This window comes from Stenella coeruleoalba, assembly GCF_951394435.1.
Source record: "Stenella coeruleoalba genome assembly, chromosome: 5".
NCBI lineage: Eukaryota > Metazoa > Chordata > Mammalia > Artiodactyla > Delphinidae > Stenella > Stenella coeruleoalba.
The window spans coordinates 63,155,877-63,167,229 of NC_137150.1; the positions used below are offsets into that span (position 1 = coordinate 63,155,877).

General features: G+C 38.1%; 1 protein-coding gene across 2 annotated transcripts in view; it reads right to left on the bottom strand.

The window, feature by feature from the left end:
• LIPH (lipase H) overlaps positions 1 to 10,689 on the bottom strand; it is a 45,528-nt gene extending 34,839 nt beyond the window's left edge. For both annotated transcript variants that reach the window (XM_079923152.1, XM_079923151.1), the window contains exon 1: positions 10,546 to 10,689. In XM_079923152.1, coding sequence (XP_079779278.1) covers positions 10,546 to 10,594 — 49 coding nt within the window. In that variant the 5' untranslated portion in view covers positions 10,595 to 10,689. The remainder of the gene's footprint in view (positions 1 to 10,545) is intronic.
• Positions 10,690 to 11,353: the final 664 nt, after the last annotated feature.

Below are 11,353 nucleotides of genomic sequence, written 5' to 3' on the forward strand. Positions count from 1 at the left end.
ATTTTTATTAGTTATAAAATTACTTTTAGTTCATCTGGTGATTCCTTTTTTAGTTTAAAAATAAAATTTAAGCCTCTATTTCCTAGCGTATCAATCACAGAGAGCTTCTATTCTATTTACTGTATCTATTCTAGCTCCTCATTCCCTACCAAGAAAGATAAGAAAGTCACTGCACTTGTATTGCCCCCTGTATTGTATAACCTCCTTGACCTCTTCTCCAGAACACACACATACACACACTCACACAAACACTGTCAAAATACAGTCAATCCTCTTTATTCGTGAATTTCATACTTGTGAATTCACCTACGTGTTGAAATTTATTTGTAACACCCCAAAACCAGAATTTGTCACCCCTGCTCGGCATCCCGGTAGTTTGGGTGTGCCTCATCCAAGGGACACCCACTCCACTCCCCAGGAAGGAGGGCTGCCCCCTCTCTCCTTTTCCCTTAAGTGGTTTCTCTCCCTCCTCTTCCTCTCTGGTGGCAGGTACACCCTGCCACTTGGGGAGAGGTCAGCAGGGGACCTCTGGTTTGCATTAGGAGGAGAAAACGATTTGACCTCCACTCTTCTCAAATCCAGCTATGCCAACAATAAAGCTGATACTTTTAGCCCTGGGTCAAGTTCTCAATTGGTTGAAACCCAGACGGAAGAGGAGTGTGATTGCCACTCAGACCTCAGCAGCAGACTGGGAGTCCTTGAGGGCCAAACCTTTCTTAGTTTTAATAAATAAAAAAATTACATAATATTTAATACATTAAAAGAAGAATGCAGAATATCTGTGATAAAGCAGAGCAATAAACACTCTACCTAAGAACTAAAATAAAACCCAAATGTATTTGTAACCCCCAAAATCAATACTTGAGGGGCTTTTCCAGTTATTCACGGCTAGGTGCTGAGTGGCAAAAAATCTGAGTTGCCCCACACATCACTCTCAGCTGAGGTCAAACACGGCGACACTCTGCCTTCTTGTTTCAGCTCTCATAGCAAATGTCCTTTACCTGGCCTCTTACTGCCATGTTTTTTGCTTCTTGTGCCTTTTCTTGGTGATTTCACTGTTTAAAATCCCCCAGACATAGTCCTAAAGTGCTGGCTGGCATTTCTAAACTCATGAAGGCTGTGATGTACCTTACAGAGAAAATGTGAGTGTGAGATAAGCTTTGTTCAGGTGTGAGTTATAGTGCTGGCCATGAGTTAGTTCAATGTTAGCAAATCAACACTATATATTGGGATTTTCCTGGTAGTCCAGTGGGTAAGACTCCACACTCCCAATGCAGGGGGCCCTGGTTTGATCCCTGGTCGGGGAACGAGATCCCGCATGCATGCCACAACTAAGAGTTCGCATGCCACAACTAAGGGCCCACATGCTGCAGCGAAGATCCTGTGAGCCGCAACTAAGACGCGGAACAGCCAAAATAAATGAATTAAGTAGATAAATAAATAAATAAATATTTAAAAAACAATATATATTAAATAAGGTGTCTTTCAACAGAAACACACATAAAATAAGATTATGTATTGATCAGTCAACTAAAATGTCATAAGCAGAGGCTCACAGGAACCTAACCCTATATTCCCTCTAAGAGCAGTGGTTCAGTAACTGCTACTTCAGTGCTTGTAGTGCCTTTACAGAACATGAACTACTGTGAATAAAGATGAAGTGTATATAAAAATTATCTTCTGGGACCATATTTCCCTGGCTATGTAGTTTTAGTTCTATAATATACGAGACTATTGCTCACAGTGAGTCCTTTTCCTAGCCTTCTCCATTCACGCCTGGGTGACTGGCTCTTGCTGTCTTTTCAAGACGGGCTAGTGGATGGTCCTTCACCCATCCCCAACTCTGCTCATGGGATGAGAAACTTGAGTGGGGGACAGAACCAGCCTCAGGAATGAGCTGCTCTTTGCTTAACCCTCAGAGGCTCTGGGGCTGGTAGAAACTCTTGGTTTCTTCAATAGGACAATTTTATCATTTTGCTTTGTTCGATTGTTTGGAGACATTCCTGGATGCAGTTTGGTTAAAGTTGACTCTTTTTTTTCAATTAAAAAAAAAGTGGCTAGTGGGTAATATAGTTCCTAAGTTTATTCATATCTGTAAATGAATTCCTTGGCCTAAATGATGCCCTGGCTTTAAATAATATGCTTTCTACTTCCTTCTTGTGTTGAATTCCACTCCAGAGAACTTTTCCCCTTAAATGTTACTTGTCTTTTTCCTACCACAAACTTGAAGCATTCTTTCCTTTTCTGAAATAACTTCCCCCACTAGCACAGAAGCTCCAAGATGACTGATCTATTTGTCCGTTTATCCATTCTTATGTTCCCAGTGCCAAGAACAGCACCTGGCTTGGAGTTGACTTCAATAAATGTTTCCTGAATAAATGAATATCAACCTGTTAACACATTATTCAGCCATTCAGAATGAGCCATATAAATGCTATAAGGAGTGTATGATGTAATGTTTATAAAATAAATGAAGTATGAAATGGCACATGCATTATGATTGAAACTACGTAAAAATATATCTGCAGGTAACAGGCCTGGAAAATCATATGCAAACAACAATGGGTCATACACTCCACTTCCAATGTTCTTTGTTTAAAATTGCCTCAGGTTATTAACGCTTTTCCTCTCAGAATTAATAACATTTTAAAAAGAAAACATTACACATCTTATTTTGGACCATGTTACAAATTAGTTTAAGCTCCTCTGAGGGCAGGCACTATATTGTTTTTAGTTTAGTATTGCGTCCCCAGCACCAAGCTCAGGAACTTGTCTTGTCTTTGGGCCTGAAATTCTCAGGCAATTTGGAGAACATGCAAGGACTAGATATATGTGAATAGCAAATTTGTTAAATTGATTCACCCTCATAAATATAGTTCTTTACATTTTACTTTATGTTGGTATTACTAAAATGATTAACTACTATGTATGCCTTCAGAAAGCAAACCTCTTGTTGGTTATTTTGCCGTTTTGTTACAAAGTCAAGTTTGCTTAGAGGTAGTATTAACAGCCCAATCAAGAACTGCAGAACGTGTTAAACTGGTTTCTAAACCTTAACCTCTTCTACTAGAGTTTATTTGAAACAGGAGAAACTCTGCCTTTCTTCTTCAGACTACTTTGAAATTCAATCCCTCTGAAATGCTGTTTCCTGTTGACAACTGGAAAATTACAATTGGATGGGTGATGTCTGCCATCCAGTGATGAATTCAGACCCCTATGTAGGGCAGGCCTGATTATCATTTACTGTCTTCTCTCTGTTAAATTAAAAGAAACATATTCAAGTAGGATGTCAGGGAAATCTGGCTATAGCATCTTCAGATATAACGTATTTGTGCCTGAGATATTTTCTTATAATCCAGTGCATGACTGCCCACAGGCCAAATCCAGCCATGCTCATTAGCGTACTGCCTATAGCTGTTTTCCTGCTTTAAGGCAAAGATGAGTAGTTTAACAGTGACCACTGGCCCACAAAGCTGAAAATATTTACTATATGGCTCTCTACAGAAGAAGTTTGCCAACCCTGGTCTAATGTCTTAAACAAAAACACAACACAATTTTGGAAAGAGCTTGGGTTTTGGAGACAAACCTAGGTTTGTGGTTCAATTCCATTGCCTACTAGCTATGTGACCTCTGGTAATTAATTACCCAACCTCTCTAGGTCTCAGTTTTGCATGTATAAAATGATCATAATAGTGCCAATCTGTCAGGCGGTGCTTTGCAGAGCCATATTGAGCCCAAGGCAAAAGAAAAACCACAACATAAAAATATACATATTTATATAAATATATATTTATCAAAATATCCTCCCATATTTTGAAACAAGTGAAAAATAGACCTTCATTATTTAATCTGTTCATACACCATCGTCAACCCTTATAAACTGCCTAGCAACGAAGTGAGTTGTCATGGACTCAGGAATTCCAGCCAAGTAGAGATGATTTTTCCTGTTGTACAATAACACAGACTTGTAAAACAATCAATAGTATATCTTATTAAAATTTTTGACATTTTGTTCATCATATATTTGCAATGATTTTTGATCTTTTAAAAATATTGCATTAAAATATCATCTATGCATTATAATATGCATTATTAATGATATGCAGATTATGTTTGCATTAAACATTAAATGGTAGTAAAATGTTATTTATATATATAAAAATATCACTTAAATGTTGCATTAAAATATTACAAAAATAAAATATTTTTATTGCATTAAAAAGTCATAAATATGACTGATCTTGATGACTATTTTGGTGTCCCTTCCACCCTTAAATTTTGCACCTCGTGAGTGCCTCACTCGCCTCACTGTAATCCCAGCCCTGCCATCAGGACTGACGTGAGAATGAGAGAAAATGCCTATGAAGTATCTAAAGCATTACATGATACATAATAGATGCCAAAAAACTAGTAATTGATGATGATGTTGATGATAAGTTTGGTTAATAGTATTGATCTTTTAGGGTTGTTATGAAGACTAAATAAAATAAGTAAATCACAGTGTGTGATATGATATAAAATAAGTGCTCAATAATCCTTCCTTCCATCATTTTTTTTTTTTTTTTTGGCTGTGCTGGGTCTTGGTTGCTGCGCGCGGGCTTTCTCTATTTGCAGAGAGCAGTGGGTTACTCTTTGCTGCGGTGCACGGACTTCTCATTGTGGTGGCTTCTCTTGTTGAGAAGCATGGGCTCTAGGCACATGGGCTTCAGTAGTTGTGGCTCATGGGCTCTAGAGCGCAGGCTCAATAATTGTGGCACACGGGCTTAATTGCTCTGCGGCATGTGAGATCTTCCCGGACCAGGGCCCGAACCCATGTTCCCTGCATTGGCAGGCGGATTCTTAACCGCTGTGCCACCAGGGAAGTCCCCCTTCCATCATTTTAGTTTCCTTAATCCAACCAAGGATTTGGAAAAGGGAAGCTTTATTAGCCAGTATACAGGTGACAGTGCTTCTCCCTGGCCAAAGAACAGTGTTTGTTTCTGGCTGTGTCATTAACAAGGTAAACAAACAACCTATTTGGGTCATCAGTTTTCTCATATTAAAATGAGGTGTTGATTCCTCATTCCTTAGCCATTTAGCTAACTCTAGCATTCCTTTTAGAAATGAAATTCTAAGATCTGCAAACTAACTTATTTGAAAGAATGCCTCTTGCATCTACTTAAGAAAACAAATTTCCAGGACTTTATTATGAACAAAAGATAACCCTAATCTAAAAAAATTAATATATCAAGAAATTTCCTTTTTCTTAAATTTTAATTAAAAGACCTGAAAATAACCATACTTTACTCTTGTAATTAGAATGTTGGTTAGATAGGTGTTTTCTCACCTTTATATCAAGCAGGGTGTTTTTGCTGTTAAATACCTGTTAGTTAACAAACATAGTTCCACATGCTACAATAAGGATGAGTCTTGAAAACAATACAATAAATGAAAGATGCCAGTCACAAAAGACCACATATTATATGACTCTATTCATATGAAATGTCCAGAATAGGGAAATCTATAGAGACAGAAAGTAGATTAGTGGTTGCTTAGGGCTGTGGGATGGGAGGAGATGGAGAGATGGGGTGCAATAGTTAAAGGGTACTGGGTTCCTTTTTGGAGTCATGAAAGTGTTCTAAAATTGACTGGTGACAGTTGCACATATATGTGAGTATATAAAAAAACACTTTAAGTGGGTGAATTGTATGGTATGTGTTTTATATCTCAATAAAACTGTTTCTTAAAAATGGCTCCTGTAATTTCATGCTTTCATGGAAAGAGTGAAAAAAAAAAAGACGAAAAGTCTTTTGGAAGCGACTGGGCAGAATTTTCCCTTTTTCTGTCGCAATCAAATCAGGCTCCCAGTTTTCCAATTTGTTTTCTTTCCCCTTGGAAACTGAGGTTGATAGACCTTCATTTTCTACCACTGCAGGCTAAATAAGGCACCCCTGCCCCTCCGCCACCCACTCTGGTCAGTCCGTTGGCTGTGAGGGAGGGATTGTAGCTGTTCCTGTGCAAAACAAATCAATCTTATTCTCAGACTTAGGGATTAATACAGCTGTTATTCTGTTTTACCTTTACCACATAAAATTGGATTGGTTAGACAAAATGCCCTCTTGGTTGGAAAGATTATCCCTAGCTTTTATCCACCAGCTATGTTTCTTTAGGTTACAGCCAAGAAAACAGGGAGACATTTGTTTCCCTAGATTGACTTATTTTATATGAGTCCCAGTTGGATAGAAAAGTGTGATGCCCTCAGACTGGTCACTGACAACCTCGCTTCCTTTCTGATGAAACTTCCAAGGGATCCTTTGACTCTGTATTCGCAAGACACACTGCCCTGCAGCTAAATGAAGCTGCCCATGCTATCTCAGAGTCATGCTCAGTTCTGGCTTTTTAGCTTCTACCTGCCTTTGGAGGAACTGATTTCAGCTCCCACAACTCTGATTGGGGGAAAACTCCTGCAGAAAGAGGAAACTCCTCATTCATATCCAAAGAGGTGTCTGTGAAGAGAGAAGATGGAATTGTAGATAGAAATAAGCCACCAATGAAGCAATTGTGAGTGGGCGAAAAGAGAGATGGTTTTGAGATTCTATGAGAGTCAATGAGCAAAACCTCTCAATATGGCCGAGTCAGTTTATTAAACATGAAAGTATCAGTTTCTCTCAGACCCATGGTTGGTGAAGTTTAGTCTACTAATCTCCAACCCCCAGTGACAGCGGTGAAATTCCACCTAATTTCACCTTGCTGCCTCATATCCAGTCAGGAAGTACAACAAGCAGGGCCCTGACTCACACTTCTTTCATGTCAAGTTTTGGGCTCTGAGGTGGGCTCAAGCTCTCATTCTCCCCACCTCCAAACATGACGCAAATGTGTATGAATAACTTCTTTAGAGCAGAGGTCCACAGACAGGTATATTGACTCCATGCAGCCTGAAAATATTTACTGAGATTCAGACCTAGATTAAGGGATACACTGTTGAGTATTTTGCCTGCCAGTGGTGGATGCCGGTCAGTGCCCAGGACACACAGCTCACCACACGTTAACTGATGGAGTTAGGAGCTTTCCAGAAACCCACGTCTGAGCACACTCTTAGGCTTGCCTGAAAACACTGTTCTGCAGGAACTTCCCAAAGTCTCAGAAATAAACACCTCTTTAGCCCAGAAACTTTGACTTGGAGAGATTAGAAAATGAGCTGGACTCCTAGTTTGAAGAGAGAAGGAGAAGGGGGAGGTGACATGTCCCTACAATGAAATTCTATTGATTTTTTTTTCATCTGAAAAGTTTATTTTTTTTTATGCAGAGAACCACACTGAATTTGGCACTAAAAATCCATCCTGAGCCAGATTGTGACGGGTTCACAGTTGGCCAGAGCCAAAACTGCTGGAATATCTTTGTTTCTCTTTTACCCAAGGCAGAGACAGGCAAGAAGCGTACAGGCCAAATACCCTCTTGGTTGGAAGGACATCTTTGCTTTTAACCACCAGCTTGGATTTCTTTAGGATATACCCCAGAAAACAAATGAGATGCCTGATTTCCTCACTCTCATCTCTTAATCACGTGCATAAATACGCACATTCACACTCCACCCCCTCACTCACCTTTGTCTCCTCTGTGTTGGAGAAGGATGAGTCACACACACACACAGAGTTATAAATCAATCTGAAGAGAGCTTCCAATATCCGAGGAAACAATGCTCTCTCTAATTTTGGCACTGAGCTACTTTCTCTAGGAAAATATCTACCTAGTTTTACACAAGTTGCCACAGGACAAAATATCGATGGCAGAGTAACTTTTAAAAATTCTTATGACAGGGACTACTCTGGTGACGCAATGGTTAAGAATTCGCCTGCCAATGCAGGGGACACCGGTTCAAGCCTCAGAGCAACTAAGCCTGTGCACCACAACTATTGAGCCTGCGCTCTAGAGCCCACAAGCCACAGCTACTGAGCCCGTGCACGCCTAGAGCCCATGCTCCTCAACAAGAGAAGCCACCGCAATGAGAAGCCCACACACTGCAACAAAGAATAGCCCCCGCTTGCTGCAACTAGAGAAAGCCCGCACGCAACAAGGAAGACCCAACGCAGCCCTAAATAAATAAATTTTAAATAAATAAGTAAAATACTTATGACAAGCAGCCTTAATTTAGAAGAATACTTATCAGCCTGTGTTCCTTGAACCACCTACAAACTGAAAAACCTTGTGAGTTTGTTTGAAATGCAGATTCCAGGACCTCACCCCAGACCCAGAGTTTGGATCTCTGGAGATAGAGTCTCTGCATTTTTTACCAAATTCCCCAAATGATTCCAGTGCACACTAGAGTTTGCTAGCCATTGCTTTGTACGCTAGTAAGAGTACGGCAAACATTCCTATCATGATTTCACAAAGGTTAGAACAACAAAATAAAAATCTCTGAAAGTAAGTGACCTATATTCTTGGGATTTCAGAGTCACATCTTAATCACTTGCTAATTTTTGGACTGCAAGCCAAGGAAGGGAAAAACAAAAAGTCAATGTATTTGTGATCAATACTTTCTGCATATTATTCAACACACTCCCCCAAGAAAGTTCTCAGTTCACGGTTTTGCAGATACTGAGAAGTACGGATTTAGCTTACAGCTATAATTATGTTTTTTATATTTTTTCTTTCTAGCTATGGAAGTTTATTGTGATGTATATCTATCTGCTTAGATTCTATCATGCAGCAGTGGGTCTTATGGAATGACTTAAAACAAGACTTTACTGATGAGATAACATTAAGTAAAAAGGCAGGTCAATGGTTACCAGGGAAAAGGTTGGGGAGGGATAAATTGGGAATTTGAGATTAACTGATACACACTACTATATATAAAATAGATAAACAAAGACCTATTGTATAGCACAGGGAACTATATTCAGTATCTTGTAATAACCTACAATAGAAAAGAATCTGAAAAAGAATATATATATATACATATATATGTATATATATATATATGAACTGAATCACTTTGCTGTACACCTGAATCATTGTAAATCAACTATACTTCAAATTTTAAAATTAATTTAAAAATACATTTTTTTAAAAAGGTGGGTCACAAAAAATTAATTTCTAGCTTTTTAAACTGAGATATGTAATGGGAGACTGGAAGAAAGTACTCACAAATTACCATCAGGTTTTAGTGTTAAGGTTAGTTCCCACTCCCCTTAAGCTATCTCTAAATTTATTTTATTTTTTAAAATTTTAGGGACTTCCCTGGCAGTCCAGTAGTTAAGACTCCGTGCTTCCACTGCAGGGGACAAGGGTTCTATCCCTGGTCCCCTCAGGGGCCGGGGATCCCCCATGCCTCGTGAACAAAAAAAAATTTTTTTTTAAGTGATAATACACACAAACTTTAAAACGTTGAATTCTCAATTTAAAATATCCTCACTAGTTTAATTTTAACTTACTATTAAATCAACTTCAAAAGCACAAATTAAGAAAAAGTTATTTATAAGCCTGAAATCCTAATACAACTATATTAATTTTCCATTTCCCTTCTAAACTTTATTTACAGGCATACACACACGATTTTTGCATAGTTGTAGTCTTAGTTTATCTACAAAATTGAGTTCTGCTTTTTTGACTTTGCATTATGTTATAAACATGTTTGCACATTTCTGCATAGCTTCAGTATTATTTTAATGGCTACATATTTTTAAAAGTTGTTACACTGTACTTTATCCATTCCTGTATGTAGGAACATTTCTGCTGTATCTAGTTTTAACTTATTATAAATAACAGAGTTAGAATCATTCTTTGTATATAGGTTCTTTGTTTTTCTTTTACAAGATATTTCTTTAGAACAAATTCCCAGCAATGGTTTTACTAGTTTCAAAGGGCATGAACATTTTTATGGGTCCTAATATATAACATACTTCCCTTCAGAAAAATTGTACCAGTCTTCATTACAATAAACTATGTGAAAAAGTACTGGATTCCTAAAAAGCTGAGAAGTGTTGAGCTTTTCTTTAAAAAAAAAAAAAAAAGCATTTCACTTTATTTTTATTACCTTGCTGTGTACATTACTGTTTTAATTTTTATTTCTCCATTATGATTAACAATTTTAAGTAATCAATATGCCAGGCACCATTCCAAGAGGTTTACACATATAAAATCATGTTTTTTTAAATAAAAATAATTTAAGTAAACACGATGCATGAAAGCTGTAAAAACCTGTCCTCTCTGTATTAGATATTATAGTAAAATAAAATTTAAAATTCTCAGAAAATAAATGATCTTATTTCATAGAAGTGGAAAGGCACAGGAAAATGAACTATGAAAGAAAAAATACTAGATTTTTCGGCATATTTAAGTTTTGTACATCAGAAGAACAAGCTAATTCAAAGGAATAATCGTTTCTTTTACTACTGAGGAAAAATAAAGTTTTTTCAGAATTCAAAACTTCACTTAATCCATATCTTCTTTCCTGAAAAATCACTGTGTGAAACTTAAAAAGTCCAGTGAAGGAACTGGGATGATAAAATGACAGTTATACTAAATATTTTTTAAATAATTAAGAAAACCATTCAATATATGACCAACCTGATCTCACCAAGCACATCAAACTGATGAGGAAGTATAATCTCAGCATATGGAAACTGGAGACAGTGTGTGTCGCATTCACAAGAAGAATGATTTCCTTCCCAGTCTTAGACTTTCCCCTCAGAGAGAGCTCAGATAACTAACCCAGAGGTGTGGTGACAACAGGAAGCTCCCAAGAGACTGCAGGCAGGTCCCAACCCTTTCAGGATATGTGACTCCTCCCCTTTTCAATAAAAGGTCAGGTACATTTCTGCTTACACAATTTTATGCACATCTTGATATTATGTATGTGCAGAATGATGAGTTCAAAATAGTTTCATTCTTTGTGGGCGTTTGGCTTGGTGTGTTGAAATCAAGTGTGATTTGAGACATTTTCCCCTCTTGTTTTTGTGAATGAAACAAATCCAGTTAGTCTTCTGTTGACCTGTGTATACAAAACTACTTTTTGTGTTTATTTACACACTTATTTCTCAGAGGGCAGTCTTCAGATTTTATTAAGAACATTTTAAGTCTAATCAAGTACCTATATTTGTAAAAATATGCTTTAGATTAAAGGCAACTTTTTTTTTTTTTTTTTTTTTTTGCGGTACGCGGGCCTCTCACTGCTGCGGCCTCTCGCGCTGCGGAGCACAGGCTCCGGACGTGCAGACCCAGCGGCCACGGCTCACGGGCCCAGCCGCTCCACGGCATGTGGGATTCTCCTGGACCGGGGCACGAACCCGCATTCCCTGCATCGGCAGGCAGACTGTTAACCACTGTGCCACCAGGGAAGCCCTAAAGGCAACTTTTTTTTTTTTTTTTTTAAAGG